General features: G+C 44.7%; 1 protein-coding gene across 6 annotated transcripts in view; it reads right to left on the bottom strand.

Annotated features, from left to right (window-relative positions):
• Positions 1-24,645, bottom strand: part of IFT43 (intraflagellar transport 43) — a 99,240-nt gene that overhangs the window by 3,091 nt on the left and 71,504 nt on the right. For 2 of the 6 annotated variants that reach the window (XR_006699901.3, XR_012416010.1), the window contains exons 4-6: positions 21,610-21,642; positions 20,909-20,955; positions 18,125-18,237 (exon numbers count right to left, since the gene is read on the bottom strand). The exons of 2 other annotated variants lie outside the window; for them this stretch is intronic. Coding sequence is in view for 2 of the 4 variants with exons in the window: in XM_045397592.3 (XP_045253527.2) it covers positions 20,909-20,955; positions 21,610-21,642 (80 nt within the window). In the remaining 2 variants the exon portion in view is untranslated. The remainder of the gene's footprint in view (positions 1-18,124; positions 18,238-20,908; positions 20,956-21,609; positions 21,643-24,645) is intronic. 2 more of the 6 variants (XM_045397592.3, XM_005561845.4) reach the window with 1 other exon arrangement.

The following is a 24,645-nucleotide window of genomic DNA, read 5'->3' as shown; positions in this document are numbered from 1 at the left end:
AGTTGATGGGTGCAGCACAGCAACATGGCACAAGTATACATATGTAACAAACCTGCACGTTATGCACATGTACCCTACAACTTAAAGTATAATAATAATAAATAAATAAATAAATAAATAAATAAATTAAAAAAAAAAAAAAAAAAAAAAAAGAACAGCTGAGAAGACCCTTTTGCCACTTTCAGGCAATTCATGATTTAGACTTTTCGATCACTCTAGTCAAGCAATGCCAGAGGATGGAAATGTCAGTTCCAAGCCTGGTGTCTTTATTATGACTTCCGACTGTGGAGGCACAGGTGTTGTACCTGGAAAAAGAGAGCATGCAAGGGAGAGACAGAGATAGAAAGAGACAGGCAGCGAAAACAAGGGATAAAAAGTGTGAAAAGGGATAAAAATAAAAAGAAATTGCTGATAGGGAAAATAAAGAAGAGATACATTCACCACCCCCCAAATAATGAACCACATTCAGCAAGTCTTATATCTAGAAAGAAGCTGTTCGGAGCTTAGATTATCTCTCTCTATTCTGCTAGAGAGTTGGAGATGGAATGCTCTAAGATTCTATTTCTTATGCTAATAGAAATTTAGCTTTCTTTTTCCCTCCCGTTCTGTGTGATTAATACAGTCCATTGTGCAGGCTGCTGAGAATGCTGTGCCCCAGGCTGGTGAGACTGCACAGGCCCTGCGGAGGGACAGGGAGGAAGCTGGCTGTGCCATGCACCATCGGCAGCGTGACAGTTTTGGAGTGCGCCTGGCTCTCCTCGGGTGCAGAGTCCAGCCTGAGATGAATATTCAGAAGTTGGTAAGAAAATGCCCCGTGCTGAGTTTAGGGCTCAGGACAGGGTCTTCCCAAACTCCCCTTTCCCTCCACAACTTTAGCATTTGGGTCCTGTCAACTCTGCCCAGCGTCTTGGGGCTCTGAGGAATTGCACTTCTGCCCGATGTCCACTCTCACTCCCCACAGGCGTCCCTCTTCCTCCCCAACCCCCTCCTCCAAATGTGCACAAAGTGTGTGGGGCTGGCCCATCTGTGACAGATCAGAGGTCAGCTCAGGCCTTGGCAAAGGGGCCACTCAGAGCGGCGCTGGTGGGGCTGGCCACACAGTGGGATTTCTCTCTAATTGGAAGCCTGGTGCCCAGCAGAACTCGGTGAACCGCCTGAGTGGGACAGAGCCAGCGATGACAGCCAGGCCAAGGCAAGCTGGAACATTCTTGTGCGGTGACAGCTTGAGCCATCGCAGCAGAGGCAGGCTATCCAACTCCGGCCCCCAGCAGAACAGGTGTCTGCAGAGCAGGTTTTGGGCAAACTTCAAAGAACCTCAGAATTTTACAGTTTCTGATTTACAATCACAGGCAAGTGCTCATGAGCACATAACATGTTCTGGGGAATTTTTTTTCTCTTTATCTCTTTCCCTCCTCCCCACTCCCCTACTCTCACATATACCACGAACGAACACAGAAAAAAAGAAAACAGCCTTAAGAAACCAGCTTCTTCACAAAATTACCTCTGAGCAGTGATCTGGCCTGCCTCCAGTAAGAGACAGTGATGACCTGCAAAGGCGGACTGGGGATGCATCCTGATTCAGGTTGTAAAGTCTGACATGCAAAACACACGATTTTAACAGAGACAATACGAGGAAGACAGGACTCAGTTCTGGTACTATTGAAAAGCAACCACCATTTTAAAAAATCCAAAAATTATGTTTACTTTATTTCCTTTTCTTCAATTTTGCTAATACCGAGAAGAACATGAACAGCTGCAATGAGGTCGGGGCGTGCTATGTAGAACTCCTGCTCCGTGGTGAAGAGGCAGGCTCTGGAGGAAGGAGGGTCTGCTCCAAACCCTGGCTCCACCACCTACTAGTTGTGTGACTTTTTCTCTCTATGCCTCAATTTCTTCATCAATAAAATGAAGATCAGACTCACGCCCACCCAGTCAGTTGCTGTAAGTATTAAATGCAATGATCTTTATATAATACTAGCACTGTGATCAGTATATAATAGTCAATAACTATTCTTATGGACTTAACCGATATTATAATATTACATATGTAGAGAAACTATATGGCTCCACCTTCATTTTCTCCTGCCAGTGATGACCATTTTTCAGAAGAGAACACTGAGGCTAAGCAAGATTAAGCAGCTTGCATGGGGTGAAACTATGAGTAATGGACTTCAATGTGGCTGTGATGCCTGAGCCCTGCCACGCCCCACACAGGCTTTCTTCTCAAAAGTGAAATGCCTTCAAAGACCCCTCCTCCTATAGTGAAAGGGTGAGACAGCTGCCCATGTTCAAGACAGCTTTCACTTAATGTCCTGTGAAACTTAGGGTTAGTAGGGTTAGGGTTGAGGAGTTAAAGAAGGAAGGTATTTCTGCATTGAGGACAGGGCAGCTGAAGCTGAAGGAGAAGCAGGATTCGGCTAGGCGGGGAACATGTGCAAAGGTGCTCGGCGGTGAGAAGTAACTGGCAACACTGGAGAAACGGAAGGCGGGACGTTGTGGCTGGGCTACGCCAGACCCCTTCCAAGGCATGATGGGGGAAAACCCAGAGGGACTAAGCAGGATAGAAAATGCATGTTCCTTCCTTAGTGGATCACTTCTGAATCTAACAAGCAGAAATAAGAGCTTCCTACTTTATCCTTCCATAATACTTTATTCGTGGCCACGGGGTAGCTCTCATTACCTTGCAGGAGGTAGAGTCCATGAAATTTGCCCCAAGTCTGTCCCCTGGATGATGAACTAGCTGAAAGCAAAGCCACAACCCAGCATCTGTGCATTCCAAGGACTGGAAGAATTAGGAACAACTGAATAGAACTGCATTCAACAGATGCTCCTCAGGTCAGGAAGTGACACACACGGAAGAGCCATGTCAACCTTCTCTACTTCTCTACATTGTTCCAATTAGAGTTGCTACTGAGTCTTAAAGCTGCCTGAGTAGGATTCATCTCACAAGAACAAAGAGTAATCCTTGGCTACTTCCTGGATTTGATAACATCATAGCAAAGGCTTTGGCTTCCTTCAGAGCTGCAAGGCCCCCTGGGAAACGCTTGTGCATATCTAAGAAACAATGGATGCGTGGAGACAAAGTTTCAGAGGAAGAGTCATTCAAACTTGGTCCAATATGGTCCATTTGGCGTCCATCCTGAGGCTGGGTCACACTGCTCTTCACCAATCTCCACATTCTGGAAGCACCCAACAGAGGCTTATGAATGCACAGCAACAGCAGTACAGATCTATTTGAAAAAGAGAGATCGCCAAATGGGAAACCCATTTTGATACTAGAACACTAGTCTGCCGACACCCAACACATCTACCCAATAAATCATTCAGCAGATGATACCACAGAAATAAATGGGTGCTGCCTAAATAAATAGAAACTTATGGAACACCAATAGATCAATTACAACTGGTTTCAAAGATGTGAGCTGTTGGATGTGAGGGCAACTGCCATTTGCCCTGAAATACATTCATTATGGATAATATCATCACATGTGCACACTAAAATGCTAATTACCTAGCAGAGTCCCAGAAGGATCCTTTTCAGTTCCCGTGGCCTGACAGTCAAAAGCCTACCTGCCTCTTCCAATGAAGCCAGCCCCAAATCTCTGTGATGCGTTTTGTGATAGCATGCACAAGACGTTCAGATCCAGCTGTTGTTTGCCTGTTTGGGTACCGCTAGAACAGAAAGTGACTTCTCAGATTGGACTTAGCTTGCAATGAGTATACCCCAAGCACTACCCAGCTCTTCACCTGGAGTATAAATCTAACTCCAGCAGGAAGGAGAGAACAAAGGAGACACCCCAGTCTGGCCCCTGGGTCCCACCCAGGCAGAGATGTTTCAGGCAGGGAGCTTCTTCTCTCAGTAACCCTTTAGGGTCTACTCTGCTAATTTTCTTGGTTGGGGATTTCTGAGTAGGATTCCCTGGTCTTGTTCAGAAGGGCTTCTATAGAATTACAGAGTCTCTTCTGTACTCCAGCACGTTCTCACCTTGACATCTGAGCAAATGATACAAATGGTTGGCTTAGCTTTCCAGCTTCCTTAGGGTGCTTAATGATGACACCACCCCGCTCACTTCATTTACTCAATGAGCTTCCAAAGGCAAATGCTCTGTTTGGTTACACGCAATCTCTTCCCAGACTTCTTTCCCACTCAGTGCCCTGGCCACTGCAGAGCACTCACAGGCTGTTCAGGGCTCACATCCACCACACCCAGCCAAGTTCAACAACCAATCCACATGAAAGCGATCTGGACATGCTGCTTAAGGACACCCCAGTAAAAGCAGTCCAGACAAACCCCTGATTCTATGTCCAAAGTCACCAGACACTCAGAACTCTCCAGTGGAAGAAAACAATGCCCATGTTTTTAGGAGATGACAACTTAAAACCAGAGATCATTATAGTTTTTCTCTGCAGCTGCAGAACTTTGTTTTACTGAATGCTGTTACCTTCTGCATCACGTATGGGGAATTTTAAACAGGCAAATGGAAGAAGGTCTGATTGAAGATGAAGTTAAGTGAAAGAAATTGGTCTCATTTAGCACATGACAGGATTCATCTGTGTTCCCAAGTCCACTGAGGTGGCATCATGGGCGTTTCATATTCATGAGCTGCTGCGACACTATGTCCCCTCATTTACAAAGAGCCGTGTTCAGCAAATTCTGTCCCTGTGGACACTCCGTGCATTTCATGGTCTTGTCAGAGAGACATCAAACGCTCCAGTAACCAAATACCAGAAAATGGCTTTAATTAGTGGATCTCAATCGTATAAATAATTTTTTTTCTAAGTGAAAAAATTGAGAATTTTTTAAAAGGGAAAAGAAAAGGGAAAGCAGGAGGCAACAGGCTTCAAACACCCGAAGGAACGAGGGAAAGAGGCAGTCTCAGAGGAGCTCCCGCGCGGTCCCCTGCACTCCTCGAATCAGGGGACAAGGGGCACAGACACGTCTCAGGTCTCTGGCAGGTCTGCGTTATGAAGACGTGTCCCTTGTGATTTCACCTGATTAGAGCTGGGTCCAGGGCTGTGCTCGTTACTGGCAGGTAGGAGAGAAAGAGTCTGAAAACTGCGACAGTGGCTACGGAGCCACGCTGCAAAAGCTGTGGACCAGGACTGACCGCACGCAGCATGTGCTGGCCCTGCAGACACAGCGGGGCGTGTGGTCAGGAGCCATGCACGAGCAGGTCCCTGAGGAGGCGTGCGATGGGGAGGCAGGGAGAGGAGGCCCTGTTCTGCAGTGCCAGTTTGGGGTGCCCATACGTTGAAATGCCTCCGTGCTCCTCCAAACTGAATCTCTCCTGATACTGCTGGGATAAAAGGATCACTGACCTTAAGAGGAGGAAGATCAAAATAGATGATTGCTCCTCACAGACCCCCAAGCCGTGACGGCTCTCTTGGCTGACAATGGGTTGCGGAGGGAGGTTTGGACTGAGTTTGGTTTCTGAGGTCGGCCAGGCCTCAGCACAGTTGGGATCTGGCCGTATCTTCAGCAGAGAAGGGGGTTTGTAAGCATGTCGACCTGGCTGGACCTCATGTTACCCACAGAGGGATGTTAGCATTTTTCTGAAGGAGCCACGAGTGTCTCCTCTCAGACAGCAATGTTCCTATCATCCCACCCAGGTCCACTGAAGGTTATACAAGAATCAGTATTGGCAATGCAAGGTGGCGGCAGCCGGGACTCAGCCTTGCAGGCCTGAGAGTCAGGCAGGGCCCTGAGGGGACTCTATAGGGAAGAGCCCAGCAGTCTCAAATGACCCCATTCTGAAGAGGACCCTGGGGCCATCTGCCCGGGTGACCTTTAGGGAGTACTGCCCCACTGGTTACTGTCCATTGAAGGAAACGAAGAACCGAGTCCTGCAGTAGCTCTCTCAGAGCCTCGTGCAGGCCCCAGCTTTCATCTGTGGAGATGTGTTAAGGACAAGGAGGGGTAAAGGACTTTAAACGTGACAAAGAAATAAAGTGGCTAGAAGGAATGGAAGCCGAGGAACTCTCCACTCTCTTCAATAAGGCCCAAGATGAGTGATCTGGTATTAATGTGACAGAGAGCACCTTCTCAGAACCGCCAGTGGAAGAACATTAGAAACCAGGCATATCTGATTCTATTTCATCCTCTTCATGTTACACTGAGAAAAACAAGACAAACTACACTGCTTTTATTCTAAATCCTTAGGTTTTGTATTTTTCCTTATATATATTTATTAAAAAAGTGCTCCTTTGATCGGTGCCACTCGTGACACCCCCACATACAGAACGCTTCTGAGCGGCTCCCTCTGCGCAAGGCCACTGCTGGTGACAGCCAGCTGGTTTTGATCACAGCCTCTCGGAATCGAATTTTCATAAGACAGATGAGGAGTCTTACTGCTGCTCACTCTCTTATCAGATGAGAAACAGAGGGGGAGGGGGAGAACGGGTCCTGAGGGAGCAGCGCAACAATCAAGGGCGGTGGGGCTCTTTCTCTGTCCCTCCGCTGCTGCAATTTTCAAAGGAGTTCGCCTCGGGCACTTTTAAATGATGGTGTCTCAATTCTGTAATCATCTTTCAAGAGCTTTCTCTTAAAGGGTCTTTTAGGTAAACCTAGTCTGTCAACCACACTTGTGGACTCAGGAATCACATTGGTGTCCTCCTGCGTGTGTATATAGACAAGTACACACACAGAGAGATGTGTGCACATGTGCGCACACACACTGGACATCTCTGAATGTTCAGAAAACTGACAGAACCTAAAGCACAAAAGGAAGATGCGTCACTTGGCCATGAAGTTTGCCTCTTGCAAGGGTCAGAGGATTCCCTATTATCTCTTCCCCAGATTTCTGCCCTATGTAGGTTTTGCTGCCTCAAGTCCTCCTTTAGAAACTTATCTCATGTGTGATGTGTCAGAAGGAAAAGACTTCTCCAACTGAGGGCCAAGTGACATCCTAAGTCCGACCTCAGATGCACAAACATGCTTGTCCCTTCCCATCTCACCTAGGCAACAGCTAGCTGCCAGCCTTCAAACAGAGAAATGAACCACAGCCTTCTATTCAGGAGAGCACAGACAGTCACCAGTCATCCCAGGCCACAACCTGCTGTGTTCTGGGTTACAAAGACTACTGGGAGCAATTCTACAACTACACCTATCTTTTTCCATTGCAGAGAACATGGTGCCTTTTCTTTATATAGTTCCTGTCACTGGAAACAGACACCCTAGAATACTGAGCCTCTCTTTTTTTTCGGGTCAAATAAAAATCAAAGCAGTCTAAGATCTCCCTGGGCAGTGGTCCTCATCAATCTAAGGCCGCTCTCCTGCTCGCATCCTCATTCAGCCGCTCCTGTCACAACTGTGTGGAGGTGGAGAAGTGCTCGTGCCTCTTCTTGAAAGCTGAAACGCCACGTACAGTTACCTCTGGGACAATCACACAAAACTAAATGGGATTGGCTTTGTCCTATCCTGATCCTGTCTTCTGTATTAAACGAGGACAGAATCCAAGGAGGTAGAGCATACAAACCCTGATCTTGATAATGATTTCGGGGAGATACCATTATATCTCCCCGAAGAGATAATGATACTCTTTTACTTTTGTCAGTGCTCAATGCTGGATGATTTGCTATTAATCACGATCCCCCTAACAGACTATAGCATGACAGAATGCTGACAGAGCTTTCTCTCTGTGTTCCTGGAGGAAGGTTAATACAACCTGCTTCGTTTAAAACATGCACGCGTGCACATCACAAGACTTCTGTTTTCATTCTTCACATTCTACCTCTTCAGATGCATGCAAGCAAGCTGCTCAAATAACAAGGAAAATGGAACCCCAGAGATATTACTACTGTCAACTGTGTTTTGAGCAGGGATGTTTGTGATGGTATGTTCGGGAAGTCTTGTGTGACCAAGACATTTCAGGGCACAATTAGGGACTCTGGCCTAGCCCTGCCAATGCCACAGGAGGTCTGATCAAGACTCATGGCCCAGTGGTGCTCTGTGGAATTTCAGTTCTCACCAAACCTCTCCAACTCTCCAATACTCACACTGCAATCTGTACAAGCCCAGTGAAACTCCTCCAGCCCTAAAATAGGTTCTCCCCTCTGAAGGATTTAGCACAGGCACTCTTGAACTCATCATGTAAAAGTAATCTCCATGGATTTGACGGAAAAAAGACAGGAATAGTCAAACCTGAAGATTCTGCTTCATGTCACGAGAGCTTTAAAGACCTGGTCTCTTGTGTTTGTCTCTATCCAGCCCAGGCCCTGCTGTAGACAAGACTTGACAATGATAGGAGCAATAGAACTGAGGACATGGCCAAGAAGTAAAGCTGAGGATCAGGATGGGGGAGCCAATGTGCAACAGGCGGCTGGAAAATGGGTGGAGACAGGCTTCCTCCATAAGTAGGGCTGTGAGCAGGGGGGTTAGGAGACACAAAGACCACGTCCGAGTCCCAGCGCCACCACTTCCCAGCTGTGGTATGCTGGAGCAGCTCGCACCGGCCCCAAAGAGCCACTTGCTAAATTCTTAGGAATTTTGCCTGCAGGTTGTCAAACAGAAACATCATTAAAGATGAAATTATACATTCTTATAACTAAGTAGATTATATTAAAAAGAAAGGTAATAAATATTCGAAACTCACCACTTCTTGAATTTTACTACATGTTCCTATTATCTGTGCTCTTGGGGCTATGCGTGCCTATTGTGTACCTGTACAGAGGAAGTAAAGACCATGTGACGGTGCTGCTGCCCATCTCTTCCCACCTCCGGAATCAGTGATGTCATGCTGGGAGCTGGAATTCAATCATGGTGGGAGTATTTACACCACAGACTTGGCACACACTACCAATCAGGACCTCTCCCCGCACCTGGAGAGCACATCACTGCTTATTAGCCACGTGACCTCGATGAGTTTTTTAACTTCACAAAGTTTGGTTTCCTCCTCTGTAAGATGGTGATAATCACTGTGTCTCCTTAGAAGTATGAGGATTAACTGAAGTACGGCAGGTAGAGCAGTCGGCATAATGCCTGGCTCATGGTAAACACAAACATTAATTACCAATATTATTTCCGAAAAGAATGATTTTTCAAATTTCTTACTCGATATCTTGTAAACAGACCAACATCTAACAAAGCACTGAGACAAAAGAGAGGGCAGCTTAGTCCTTCGACCAGTAAGCACCAATCCACCTCACCCGGTCCCCGTTCCCCCTATGGATGTGGAGTTCCTACACGCCCATGTGTTAGGGAAGGTTAGGGAGACTGAGAAAGACCTTAATGTCTAGTCCTAGTAACTCTGAACTTAGGAAAACAAATTGAGTTTAAGGAGTGTTATTTGATAAAACATCAGAAGTAGTGTGTTAGGTCATTTTTGCATTGCTATAAAAAAATACTTGAAACTGGGTAATTTATAAAGAAAAGAGGTTTAATTGGCTCATGGTTCTACAGGCTGTGTAGGAAACATAGTGGCCTCTGCTTCTGGGGAGGCCTCAGGAAGCTTCCAATAATGGCAGAAAGTGAAGGGGGAGCAGACACGTCACATGGAGAAAGCAAGAGCAAGAGGGAGGGATGGGGAGGCACCACGCACTTAAACAACCTGAACTCACTCACTAGCATGAGGACAGTGCCAAGGGGATGGTGCCAAACCATTCATGTGAAAGCCAGCCCCATAATCCAGTCACCTCCCACCAGGCCCCACCTCCAATACTGGGGATTACAATTCAACTTGAGATTTGGGCAGGGACACATATCCCAATGATATCAAGTAGTTACAATCATTTTTTTAAAATTAGGGAGGCCAAGGAACCAGGTTTAGGATGAGACACCTAGGAAGTCTCATATGCTATATGAAGCCTAAGGAAGCAATGCCAACATAATGAAATGTTCTTACTGAGAGTGGAGTTGAAGCATCAGGGTTTCCACTGATCAGTTCTTAAAGAGTTCTTTCTACTTTCTTTCTGTGACAAAGCTGTTTCGGCTCCGAGTGACTCTGCTGTTTGAAGAAGAAGGGATGAAGGATGTGGTGAAAAAATTAAGCAAAAAATGAGAGAGTCCAAAAGAGAGTTAGAAAGCCCAGAGACAGATGAACGGGAAGAGGCAGAGATGGTGGGACGACAGTCGTCTACAGATAGCATTTTTCTAATTCCATTGACAGTCTAGCATCTCACATCTCTTCCAGCCTTATTGCCTGGCTGTGTTCAGCCACTTTTACCTGTTTTCCCTGTTGACATGGATGGAAAATTGAGCAATTACCCTTAATCTCAGCACTTTCAGATCATCCAGATCCCTACACTTGCAGAATTAAGTCTTCAATCACCCCTGGCTAGAAGTGGCTCAACCCAGCTTGTCCTTTAGGACAAGTGTTTAGGAATTAAACACTTTTTGGTTAGCCAGAAGGATTTATTATTCCTAAGGTTTTGAGGTATTCAATTCTGCCAAAACTGGACCTCAGGATGCAAAGGAGCACGGCCCTCTCCAGCGGGGGCGAGGCACGCCCAGGTTCCCGAGAGGGAGCTACAACTCCACTCAGTCTTGGGCTCTGCTAAAGGGCAATGGTTAAACACAAGACTGAGTCCCTTTCTTCGGCTCCTGTTTTCAGAGACTTTCTACTGTTTAAGGACCTATTTTGGAGCTCACAAATTCTTTTGTAACTTGAATTTAGCTCTGAGATGAACTTTTGAAAGTTGAGTCCATATCTAATTGCATATTCAGAGGTTATTCCACCTGAACGTTCTTCATCTTTTTTAAACGATAATTTCTTTGCTTCTGTCAGTGTGCTTCTTAATGCCCATGTTCAGTCTCACTTTCTGTCCAGAGTTGACTTCCTGAGAATTGGGCTATAGAGCTGGAAGAGACTACAAAGGCCTGGAAGAGTTTAGAGAGGGGACATAACTTTGCACTTGCTGTCTCCTCTCCCCTCCTCTCTAGGAGTCTCCTCCCTGGCCCCTGACTTCACACCCTCCATTTCTGACAACTCTACTCTGCCCTCAAGTTGAAGTTTAAAAGTCATTTCTCCAGAGTGGCTTTCCCTCATCCCCCAGTCCAAATCAAGTCTCCACTCCCTTGGTGCTGTCCTCGAGACAGTGAACGAGTTATGGTTGTTTAAAAGTATGTGGCGCCTCCCCGCCCTCTCTCTCTTGCTCCTGTTTTCGCCACATGACGTGCCTGCTCCCCCTTTGCCTTCTGCCGTGAGTGGAAGCTTCCTGAGGGCTCCCCAGAAGCAGATGGTGCTGTGCTTCCTGTACAGCCTGCAGAACCATGAGCCAGTTGAGCATCTTTTTCTTTACAAATTGCCCAGTCTCAGGTATTTCTCTCACAGCACCTAGTGCACTCGTTCTTCAGGGGACTCAGTTGCAGTTTGTCCTTTCTTATTTTGCTGTGTGACTATTTGTTTAAGCCCTGTTTTCCTGAATAGATTGTAAACTGGATGAGGGCAAGGACAATGAAGTTCGGATCATCATCGCATCCCCATGCTTAGCCCCATGCATCACAATCACACTCAGAAATATTCAACAAGGGGTTGTAAATGAACGAATAAATAAATGAACTCATGACTTGCCCAAAGTCACTTGTAGAGACTGAGTTCAAGCCTACTCCAGGTCTGATGTTCTTTCTCTAACACCATACAACTTCCCATGACAGAAGAAGTCTAAAGGCCTTAGGGCAAGCTGGTAAACTTGATTCCAAGAGCAAGAATGGATGATTATGCCACAGAAGGATGGTCATCTCAGTAAGACAGAGCAGTTTTGCCATCCTACAATTTGGGGACCGTGAGATCATTTGGGACTCTGGCTGTCCATCATTCTCTAGCTATTCTCCTGAATCATGAATCCCCCCTTCCCTGAAGCATTGTGTCAGCTATAGTTATGGGTAATTCCACCTAGAATCAGCAAATCAGGTGAGTGGCAATCTTCATAACTTAATCAAAGGCAGTCTATGTGGGAAGGATGAGTATCTATAGTTGGGAAAGGACCAGAATCAAAACCTATCTCTGCAGAATCAGCTTCTCTTCTGGGTACTATGAATTCCTCATTCGTTCTCCATGTGGAGTCTCTTACGCCAGACATCTTTCCTTGGAAGGCCTTTTGCATTCTTCTCTAGCTGGTCAACTCTTTCTTTTCTTTTCTTTTCTTTTCTTTTTTTTTTTTTTTTGAGACAAGTCTCGCTCTGTTGCCCAGGCTGGAATGCAGTGGCATGATCTCGGCTCACTGCAAGCTCCAACCCCCAGGTTCACGCCATTCCCCTCCCTCAGCCTCTCGAGTAGCTGGGACTACAGGCACCCGTCATGCCAGGCTAATTTTTTTTGTATTTTTAGTAGAGATGGGGTTTCACCACGTTAGCCAGGATGGTCTCGATCTCCTGACCTCGTGATCTGCCCGTCTCGGCCTCCTAAAGTGCTGGGATTACAGGCATGAGCCACGGTACCGGCCTAGCTAGTCAACTCTTATCCATCCTTCAGGACCCAGCACACACTCTTCCTTTCTCCTGAAGTGCTCTCAGCCCTCAGGGACCAGTTCCTCTTCTGAACTCATGGCCATTAGTAATGTAAACCACGAACACAGGAATGACCATTTGCTGCCTTTCCTACCCACTCACCTGTTGTCTTAGCTATGGAATTTTCGCAGTGCCATTTACCTTTTATGCCTTGTCCCCCCAACAAAGTTTTGTGCTCCTTCAGAGCAGTGACCTCACAAGGTCTGGTGAAGGATTTGCAAATCAGCTCCTAAAGGTCTAATCCAACTTGCAGATACATTTTGTTCTGTTTACAAAGTGTTTTTAAAAATTATTTCTGTCATTTTTAAAAACATGAAATCAAAAACTTTTAAGCTATACCAGCCATCTCCTCTCTGGGTTCACCACAGGCCCCACCATCCTTTATTTTACACTTTTCTGTTTCACGGGTTTACATTATTTGCCTGGCTTCTAGCGGAGTCTGAGCTGGTAGCCTGGTCATGGTTTGCAAATAGTCCCCATGTAGTACATTCTTGTTAAGCAATAGATCCCAAAGCCACCTCTGATGTCACTCACTCTCCATTTCTCATTCCGAAAACACACATAATCTTCAAAGCTCCTTTTTTCTTCTTTTTTTTTTTTTTGAGACAGAGTCTCACTCTGTCTCCCAGGCTGGAGTGCAGTGGTGAGTGCAGTAGTGTAACCTCGGCTCACTGCAACCTCCACCTCCCGGGTTCAAGTGATTTTCCTGCCTCAGCCTCCCGAGTAGCTTGGATTACAGGTGTGCACCACCACACAAGACTAATTTTTTAAATTTTTAGTAGAGACAAGATTTCACCATGTTGGCCAGGTTGGTCTCAAACTCCTGACCTCAGGTGATCCACCCACCTCAGCCTCCCAAAGTGCTGAGATTACAGGCGTGAGCCACTGTACCTGGCCTCTCTTCTATTTTTCTCTTCTCTCTTTTAGAAAGGCTAAAGCATGAATGGATGGAGAAAATGCTTGTCTTCCATCCCTAGGCATCAGAGGTCTGGAAGAGAGCGTGCATCTTCCCAAGGAAAGAATAAGCAACACATACCATGGATGAAGCAAGGGAGGCTGAATGTTGAGAAATATACATAGAGAGAGACATGTCTCCTGAAAGTTATCTATAAAAGACTGAAAGGAAGAGAAGGAATGGCATTTCCTTACTGGATCAGAAGCTCCTGAAGGGCAAGGACTGTCTCATCCATCATTAACTCTTGCATCTAGAGCAATACAGGCCACAGGAGGCATTTGATGAAAAGCTGCTGGCTTTCCTCAATAAAATCTAATCTCCAAGGCTGGTGGTGAAAGGACACTGTCTACTGGGAAGGGGCCCTGACCTTGGATCCTCATGTCTATTCTCTAATATTCACACCTCATCCTTTGGAACTGGTCACCAATCACGTGTCCCTACAAGTGTAAGAAAGTGATCAGCCCCTTCCTAAGTGATAGCGTTCCTTGCACAGACCACCTCAAAGAGCCTGGATGTGATTTTATTAGGAACCACTATGTTTCCTTACAGGTGCCCAAAGATCTGCTTAATGTCATTGCTGAATGGACGTCCATGGATGATTCAGGGAAATCATTCCGGAGTTTTCCCACCCACTGGATATTCTAAGTTCAAAGGAGCAGCCTTCACTAGCCAACCAAGTAATTCTCTGAGCAAAGATAATTCTAGAAACTAGTTATATGTAACATATGATTTCTACTGCATAATGGATTCTAAACATTCATATACAGTGAAATGGACTAAGTCAAGTGTGAAGTGTAACATATGAACTGATTTTCCATTAAAGGACTCAAGCATAACTGCATGGAAAACAGATTTATGTTGGAGAAGAGGCATCCCTCCTGGAGGGTAAAAGCAGGAGTGCTCTCTGACAAGAAAGGGTTTCATGCTTCAAACCTCCAGGGCCAAAATAAAGGCCAAATTGCAAATTTCACATATCAAGTTTATGAAGGAGGAAAAAACACTAGAGGTATTCTTCAAAATAGGTATCTTTCTTCTTTCTTTCCTTAATGAAATTTTATTAAGCAGCCCATCAATCATTCTAGGCACTCTATATTACAAATCTGGAAGCTGACATTAATATACCTACCTGTGGAAGGAGACGCCAGTGTATCTGAGAGTTGTACCATTTGTTAGAGCCTGTAGGCTAAGAACAAGGGCCCTGAGGTCAAGATCCATATTCAAACCATGGTGCTGCCATTTATTAGTTGTGTGACCTTAGGTAAGGTTTCCTTTCTTTCCCTTAGTCTGCTTTAAAATGGGGTTAATGAGCTGGGCACAGTGGCATATGCCTGTAGTCCAGCACTGTGGGAAACTGAGGTGGGAGGACTGCTTGAGCCCAGGAGTTTGAGGCCAGCCTGGGCAACATAGATCCCATCTCTTAAAATGTTTTAAAATAAATAATAAATAAAATGGGGATAGTAAATAATCTAAATGCCTATCAACAACCGAACATACTGTGGTATGTCCATACAATGGAATACTATTCAGCAATGAAAATACATAGGTTAATGATGTATGCAACAGCTTAGATGAATCTCAAAATCATTACACCGAGTGGAAAAAAAAGCCAGATGCAAAAGAGTAAATATTTATGCTTCCATTTATATAAAATTCTAGAAACTGCAAGCTACTCTATAGCATGAACAACACATCAGTAGTTGTCTGAGGCCAAGGGAGAGAGAGGAAGGATGGACTGGAAGGCACATGGAGGAACTTCTAGGGGATGGGAATGTTCTATCTTGTGGCAGGGGTTTCACAGGTATATACATCCGTGAAAACCTAAATGGTACACTTTAATAAGGATATTGTTTATTGTATATAAATCATGCCTTAGTAAAGTTGATTTTTCAAAACTTTCCTACTGATTTGTTTTAAGGAGAAAATGTAGCCAGCATATGGTAAGTGTTTGGTAGTAAATGATGATGACGGTGATGTTGGTGGACACTGGGGCATGACAGCAGAGTGTCCTGGAAGTCAGAGGACCAGAGTTTCTCTCTCTGAGTCCTGTTATTTTATATGATAATCTCTACACTTCATTTTCTTAACATGACAAAGAACAGGTCTGGACAAGATGTCCTAGAGTTCCTTAAAGGTGCAACAACTTGATCCTAAAGTGATGATGCCCCAATGGCGGCCAGTACAACTTTCTAATTCCGTGTATTTATAACAGGTGTAAACTTTAGCGCTCAGAGGATTCTGCTATAACATTTAGCAGCTACTCCTTGAAATTTAGTATTTCCATGATGAAAAAAGTAGAGAAAGTAGAATTTCAGAAGTCCTTTCAAGGGAGTTGGGAACAGGTTCAAGGTAGGGTGGAGAAAAGCCTGCAGAAGAGTACAAGTCCAGATAATTCTATAGATTATCAATTTGTTTTCTTGTGTTTCCATTTAGAAGTTTCTGCCAAAGAACTCTAAAATCCTTTTTCCTGAGTTTAATGCTTTCTTACTTAAAACACAAGTCTCTTGGTGCTTTGAACAAATACAAAACATGAGCAACTGGGGACTGAAACTGTCTAAAGAAGACGTCCTGCAGGAAACAACTTGCCCTATACTCACTTCTACACACCTTTAAGACGGGCCAGATCCCCACACTACAAATAACCAGCCTTCATTACCACTCTTCCTCATGCCGGTTCAAACCAAGCCTTCATTACCACTCTCCCTCATGCCGGTTCAAACCATAGGCTCTAGAATCGTTGCTCTATCATTACAATTTCCATGCACACTGCTCCTTCACCACCTACTGGCTTTGCTCATGTCTGGCAGACACTCTGCCTCCTTCCGTCCTTGGGTATATCCTCTTGGATGGTCACCTTACTGTCCTATGTAACCAATGGCTGAAGAAGCAGTCTGCAAGGACAGACAGATCGCAAGTGTGGCCAGCAGCCACCAATCTCTGAGCTGACAATTTAGTACTGGCAAAAGACATCTTAGGTACATATCTGGGAAAACAGACTCTGAGAACAGAAATGCAAGATCTCATATTTAATATAGTCATTGAGAATTATTAGTGGGTGGAGAAGTCTAAAAGGAAGTTAGTAGGTAGTGCTAAGGAGGACGATCTGTCATGAAGAGATACTGGAAAGCAAAGAAAAAGGCTGGAGAACAATGAGAGTATGGTCTTACTAAATCTTAGAGCATGGAGTGTTCTGACCTCTAATAACGACTCTTCCACCTTCACCATCCCCCAATCCCTGCTCGGAATGAGATGAGGCAGAAGTACTTTTTCACAGGACTCCTGCCTTCGCTGGTCCTCAGTCCCTACAGAGTTGTCAAATATTCATCTGGGGAGCTTACTTAAATTCATGCAGATTCCCCAGCTCTAGCTTCTGATTAGTGCACGGCCTGGGATTATACATTTTAGCCACCATCCCAGAATATTTCATAGATGTTCTTTTTGATCCTTTCCCTAGTCTTGTGATTATCAGACAATTACCTAAGTTTTACAGACTGAATTCTCTTTGTATGCAGTCACATACAAAGGTGTTCCAAAAAAAAGGCTTTAAGACTCCATTTCCAACCATGAGAGAGTATGTGGTACTAGACTTGCCCTTTTGCCACAAACAACTAGAAAATTGGAGGAAAAATACATGGTACTACTGTTTCCAGACACTGGCTAATAAGCAGCCTAAGACTCTGATTCCTGAGAGCAGGAAAACAGATGAAGTAAGCCCTAGTTCACTAGAAGTCATTCCTGGACTTTGGCACAGTGTGGGGAAGCCCCACACGTAGCATGAAGGTCTCATGGAGTTGAAGGGAGACTGAAGTTTAGTGGGGCTTAAGTGGCTGGAATTTTAGAAGCAAAGTCTGAAAGACTGGGGAGCTATGGAGAGGAAAAGCTCCAGAAGTCCAGACCGACTGGATACTAAGCTGTGTCTCTGTAAGGTGAAACTCCACAAGCCTGAGCAGACTTGAGCACAACCTCGACTTAGAGGGGGTTACGCATTATGATATTTCAGACGAGATCTGGCGCATTCAGGGTGGTATGGCCGCAGGTTGCATTATGATATTTCAATTACTACTGAAAAGGTTGAGCTGAACAATCTCCAGCACTTATACAGAACTGGAGGAGGCTCAGCTCCACTCAGCTAGAGTACAGAGATCTTATTGAACAACCAGGCATCAGTGTTTAGGGCTAACTCTAGACCTGCCCTAATGAAGCTTTGAAACAATTCTCAAAATGCTCAAATTGATTTAAGAAAATACATTAACTGCTTACCAAAACAAATATAGATGTTCCACAATTTACAATGGTTTGACTTAATGCATTTTCTTTCTTTTTTTTTTTTCTTTTTTTTTTTGAGATGGGGTCTCACTCTGTTGCCAAGGCTGGAGTGCAACCTCTGCCTCACTGCAACCTCCACCTCCCAGGTTCAAGTGATTTTCCTGTCTCAGCCTCCCGAGTAGCTGGGATTACAGGTGCCCGCCACCACCCCCAGCTAATTTTAGTAGCAATGGGGTTTCGCCGTGTTGGGCAGGCTGGCCTCGAACTCCTGACCCCAGGTGATCCACCCGCCTCGGCCTCCCAAAGTGCTGGGATTACAGGCATGAACCACCGCATCTGACTGACTTAACGCATTTTCAACTTTATGATGGTGCAAAAGCAACACACGTTCAGTGCGGTCCTTGACTTGAGAGGGGATTATGGATTATGATATTTTGATTTATGTTACAATATTTTCAACTCACAATGGGTTTATCCAGACTATAAGTTGAAGAGTGTCTGTATGTCAGTCTTGAAAGGAAGACAAGATTGAGTCTCAACATAATGATATTCACAATGTCCAGCATCCAATCAAAACCTATGAATCATGTAAAGAAGCAGAAAAATATGACTTGTAACCAGAAGAAAAATCAGTTATAGAAACAGGCTCAGAAAAGACAGATATATGGAATTAGCAGCAAAAGAACATGAAAAGAGCTAGTACAGGCTGAGTATCCCTAATCTGAGAATCTAAAATGCTCTAAAATCCAAAACTTTTTGAGCACTGACATGATGCCCAAAGGAAATGTACACTGGAGCATTTCAGATTTTGGATTTTGGAATTTGGGATGCTCAACTAGATAAGCATAATGCAAATATGCCATAATCTGAAAAAAATCTGAAATCCGAAACACTTCTGGTCTTAAGCATTTTGGATTAAGGGATACTCAGTCTATATAAATGTTACTATCAAGGATGAAAGAAAATGTACACAGAATGAGAAGATTAATGGAAGATACATAAAAGGGGACCAAATGGAGCTTCTAGAACTGAAAAAAATTGGTGAAATAACAATTCACTAGATAGGCTTAACAGCAGACCAGACACTGTAGAGGACAAGACCAGTTACATAGCAATAGAAACGATCCAAGCTGAAGCACTGAGGAAAAAAGTAGACTGAAAATAAAAAACACCAAGCCTCAGTGACCTGTGGAGACAATTGTGTGGACATGCAAACTCGTAATTAGAAGGAGTAGGAGGGAAGAAAAATATATTTAAAGAAATATTGGCTAACATTTTCTGAATCTGATGAAAACCATAAATCCACAGACTCAAGACGTTAAAGTAGGATAAACACAAAGAAAACCACACCAAGGCACATCATGACCAAATTGCTGAAAATACCTGATAAAGGAGAAGAAATCTTAAAAGCAGATGGGGGAAAGATATATTACATACAGGGGAACAAAGATAAGAATAACAACTGTCTTCTCATCAGAAACGATGTAGGCCAGGCGAGGTGGCTCACGCCTATTACAGGCGGGGGGATCACTTGAGGTCAGGAGCTTGAGACCAGCCTGGCCAACATGGTGAAACTCTGTCTCTACTAAAAATACAAAAATTAGCCGGGTGTGGTGGCGCACAACTGTAGTCCCAGCTACTCAGGAGGCTGAGGCAGGAGAATTACTTAAACACGGGAGGTGGAGGTTGCAGTGGGCCAAAATCGTAGCACTGCACTCCAGCCTGGATGATGGAGTGAGATCCTCTCTCAAAAAAAAAGAAAGAAAACAGAGGGGAGGGGAGGGGAGAGGAGGAAAAGGAAAGAAGGAAGGAAGGAAGGGAGGGAGGAAGGGAAGGAGGGAACAAAGAAAGCCAAAGACAATAAAATAACTATTTAAAAAGCTAAAAAAAAAAAATTGTCAGCCTAGAATTCCATGTCTGGTAAAAAGTTGAGGATGACATTTTCAGACAAATAATGCAGACAGAATTTCTTGCCAGATGACCTGTTCTACAAAATAATGATAAAGTTTTTCAGGCTGAAGGAAACTGATACCAGATAGAAACTAGGATCTACACAAACAAACAAGGAGTGTGAAAATTATAAATAAGTGTGTCTAAAAAAAAAAGGCTTTGACAATTTGGGGCCGGGTGCTGTGGCTCATGGCTGTAATCCCAGCACTTTGGGAGGCCGACGTGGGAGGATCACTTGAGGTCAGGTGTTAGAGACCAGCCTGGCCAACATGGTGAAACCCCATCTCTACTAAAAATACAAAAAATTAGCTAGGGGTGGTGGCATGCACCTGCAACCCCAGTTACTCGGGAGGCTGAGGCAGAAGAATCACTTGAACCTGGGAGGCGGAGGTTGCAGTGAGCCGAGATTGCACCACTGCACTCCAGCCTGGCAACAGAGCGAGACTCTGTCTCAAAAAATAATAATAATAATAACAATAATAATAATAATAATTTGGATCCCCTGCATAATCTCCTCCCTAGAAGGTTTGATTTTAGAGACACACACAAACCTCATCTTTTCTCCTGATATTTGAACACAGGCTTCCACTGTGCCACAGCTACTTGCCTTTTTAGTGCTGTTTTCCCTGCATTTATATAGCTAGTCATTAACTAACTACTGGAGGTGCAAAGATAAAGAACATGTGTTATCTGCATCAAGAAGCTTAGAGGTCTGGTGGGAAAACAATCAAGGCAACAAAGAGTTAAAGCACAATACCTCCTAACTGTACTCAAATCCTGGCTCTACTCACTTAGCAACTCTGGGCAACTTACTTAACCTCTCCATGCCTTGGTTTCCATAACTGTAAAATGCGGATAATAGTAGTACTATGGGGTTGTGGTGAGAGAAAATGCTTTAACATGTGTAAACTGGCAGGACAGTGCTTGGCATATGGTCAACACCTAGTAAGTATTAGCCATGTAATTACAATGTTGGTTTGCCAAGGAGGTTAGAGGAGCATGGAGAAAGAACATCCGGTCAGAGAGGGAGTGGGATGGGAAGAGAAGACGTTTCACGGGAGGTGATGCTTTGGCTGACCTTTGGAAGGATAAGCAGGGTTAGCAGATAAAGAAGGGAGAGATACTCCGGGTAGAGGCGGCAGCATTCAACAAGGCATGGAGATGTGCGTCAGCGTGCGTCAGGAGACCACTGCAAATGTCTTCAGGAATGCTGCAGTCAACAGTGCCTCAGCTGTAGCTCAGGAAATGTTCTGGGGCCTCTCTAGAAGACCTTTTGACTTCCTTCAAGGGCCTCTTACCTCCTCCATAATCTGATCCATTCAGGCTCTGCGGTCTGAGGCGAAAACTGCCCCCCAAAAAAGAAGAAAAGGAGAGCAGAAAATGAGTTTCAAACACAGAAAGGAACATCCCAAATGTTGATTGTATCCTTTCTTTCTCCTAGATGAAAATGTCCCTGGACCTGCTTTTCTCTGTCAACTTGGTCAAACCTAATTAGGCCACTGGGTGTGCCGTGTGTGGCTGCGCAGGCTGTGCAATGCACTATTCCAGAGGACAGCATCACAAACGCTATGACATGAATGCTCCTTCCATCCCCAGCAGTGGGAAACTGGGGGCGCTGCCTTCACAGCCACCTTTATCTAGAAAACTTCCTTCGTTTCTGATATAAGTCTTATGAGAAGGCAAGGCTTAGAAGCTGGTGTTGCTTCTGCCCATCTATATCAATAATGCAGAAGGCATGGGCCAGTACCCTGATACCTGGACGTATAATTCTAAAAACCACACAGTGGGAGATAGGACATGGGCATCAATGAAAGGGTCCAGACCTTCAGTTGAGGAAGCGGGATTAACCAAACCTTGGATTCAGCAGGCAAAAATAATTCTAGCCCCAGACTTCTAACACTGTGTTCAACATAGGTGGAACAGGTCATGACCACCAAGACCACACTGTTGACCAAGATTAACATAGGATACCATAAGAATAAGAATACTGGAAACGTACTCTTCTATTTCTTCAGAAGCCTTCCTCCTAAACCTGAAAAAAAAAAAAAAAAGACAAGGTTTTTAAGAGCCCACTAGTCTGATGCACCAGGGTAGTATCTTGAGGAAGGTTTCAAAAGTGGACGAAAATTAGTATATCTCAAGTGCTTTATCTGTCTGCAGTTCTCTTTAGAGACAAGCCCCACAGCCAGCATGAGAGAACCAAAGATGCTGTAGTGCCTTCTTACAGCTTTATATCAGCCTCACTCCAAATTGAATTGCTGAGAGTTTAAGTGCAGGTTGAGCGAGTGGCTTAAAATTCAAATAGATACAGATGATTCAGTGCCCTCTTTTCTTTCAGCAATAAACTGACTGGTTTATAGAGTGCTTTCTTAGGACTGAGACCCTGGGTCTTATTTGGTGCTATTAGCTGTCAGCACTTGCAGCTTCCAATGAGCAAAAAGGGATGCCCTTGCCTCGCAGTTCAGGCTTCAGGCTTCAGAACTGCTTTTCTGTGCCCTTCACACGAAGGACGAGAGGACCTTCTGAGTGATGGTGGGTGAGTAGTGCCAGGGCCTAGCTGACACACACGTACCTACGGTTCTCACATGTTCTCACATGGTTCTCACATGTCAGTGTGCATAAGAACCATCCACCGAGCCTGTTAGATATGCAGATTGGTGGGCCTGGCAGGGAGAGTTCTGAATCAGCTGGTCTGGGTGGGTTGGGGGGAGCCCAGGAATATGCATTTTAAAATTCTAATCTAAGTGTGTCACTACTCACACTCTGAGAAACACTGATCTGAAGTTTTCTAATAAGACTGGCGAAATGTTGATGATTATTAAAGTTGAACATTGGGTACATGGCGATTACATTTTGGTATGTCTGAAAACTTCCACAATTCTGTTATTGTGGATTTTTTGTTTGTTTGTTTTAAATGAGTTATTTTAAGTCAGAAATCTAGCACCATGATGAGCAACAGCAAAGGATGGCAAATGGCCTGGAGGCAGGATGTAGACCTTGACAGGGTGGGCCACCAGCCTCACCAGCAAGAACTGGTTTCTTGGAGCCAATCAGCAATTCCTGCAAAACGCAAATAACTCCCCCTGCCAAAAGCAGAATTCTACATTCTTTTTTTTTTTTTTTTTTTGGTCAATTAAAAAATAAAAATTTCAGCCAGGCACAATGGCTCATGCCTGTAATCCTAATACTTTGGGAGGCCAAAGCAGGTGGATCATTTGAGGTCAGGAGTTCGAGACCAGCCTGGTCAACATGGTGAAACCCCATCTCTACTAAAAATACAAAAATCAGCTGGGTATGGTGGTGGGCACCTGTAATCCCAGCTACTCAGAGGCTGAGACAGGAGAATCACTTGAACACAGAAGGTGGAGATTGTGGTGAGCCAAGATCGCGCCATTTCACTCCAGCCTGGTGACAGAGTGAGACTCCGTCTCAAAAAAAAATAATAATAATAATAATAATATAAAATTAAAAAATTAAAAATGATTTTTAAAAGTCGGTCAAAGTTTAAATAGACTGCTTTCCATGGAATTTACTCTATCAACTGTACTATTTTTAAAAAGAAAGAATGACGGCTGAAGTGAGGTGGGAGAATAGGTAGGTCAAGCTGGAAGAACAGGGTATAACAACTCTAAGGGAATCTCCCAGGCTGCAGTTTCTGACCCTTAAAGAGAGATAAAGGAGACTCAGCAATGAGGGTTAGGAGGGCAGGGGGAACAGAATGGGTAGTGGGAGGCACCATGGGGAAACCACTGCAGGGTGCCCAGGGCATCCCCAGCCTGGTGTTGCTGGAGGCTATAGGCTTCCAACGCCTGTTCTAAGTCAACGGAATCCTAAAGGAAGAGCACCCAGTAGCCACCAAAGCCACCTTCTGTCTGTGTGGGAGGATAGAAGCTGTCTTCCTAGTTCACGCCGTTCCCGAGGACCAATGCCTCTAATTGTCCTCATGAAGTTAAACTCTATACCCCCACTGTCCGAATGACACAGCTAATGTCACCAAGGGTAGACGTGCTTGGATGAAAACAGGGATAAGAGAAGAATCCTTGGATTAAAGAGGCTATGAAGAAAGGCTGGCGCCTTTGTTGTGTACATAAGACATATTCGTCTCCAATTACCCTCAGGAGTTATGACCGAATCATTCCTTCCCTACACAATGTGCGGTGGCAAAACCAGCTGCGATTCTGTCTGAAGGAAACAATAATGATAATGCTAATCTTTGGGGGGAGGCTGAATAACTGCCATTTATCCACTCAACATCCAAAAGGGGGATGAGTTTAATATTCAGCTTAATTGCTGCTGAGCCCACATCCTGCTCTCTCTCGCTCTAGGGGGAGCCCAAGGACTCTCCCGACAGAGGAAGGAGAAAAATCAAATGGAGTCCTCAAGGACGGGCAGCAGGGATGCCCTCAGGTGGCGTCTTCTCTCTCATTCTCTCTCTCTCTCTCTCTCACTCTCTGCCAGAAATAACAGGTTCTGGGAGCGCACTGAGTGGGATGGTGCACCCTGCCTCTGATCTGGGTCACAGACGGAACACTGGCCACTTCCCAGCCTTACCTAGCCTGCAGATGAGTTTGGTCTAAACCATACTGCTGTCTGTTTATTTTTTGTTTTGTTCTGTTTTAATGTAAATTCATTGCCAAAATGGGGAAATTTTGTATACAAATCCAAATTTCTAAACTCTAACTTTTTAGTTTAACTTTTCGGCCTGGCAATACTGGACGTGCAGTGGATGAACCTGAGCTCCCCCGACCCCGCATTGCTCCCAAACACTGGGGGTCCAGGACTAGTCCTCAATTACGTCATCTGCGCTGCTGGTTTTCCAATAGGAGTGAGGAGGCTGGCAAAGTGCGTCCTGTAGCTATGCAGCTATCAAATGTGAGGAGGCAAAAAGACAAAGTGGGGAGCGTGTTTTAGGAAAACTGGCAGAGTATATTTCTTTATAGAAATGCGAATATGCAAATAATTTGTGTATGTATCTCAGGAATATGACTGAAGGTGCCATTCTGAAATAAAACCCCACTTCACAGATTTACTTTAT

The sequence above is a fragment of the Macaca fascicularis genome, chromosome 7, assembly GCF_037993035.2.
Source record: "Macaca fascicularis isolate 582-1 chromosome 7, T2T-MFA8v1.1".
In the NCBI taxonomy this organism is placed as follows: Eukaryota; Metazoa; Chordata; class Mammalia; order Primates; family Cercopithecidae; genus Macaca; species Macaca fascicularis.
This window is presented reverse-complemented; position numbering and strand designations above follow the sequence as displayed.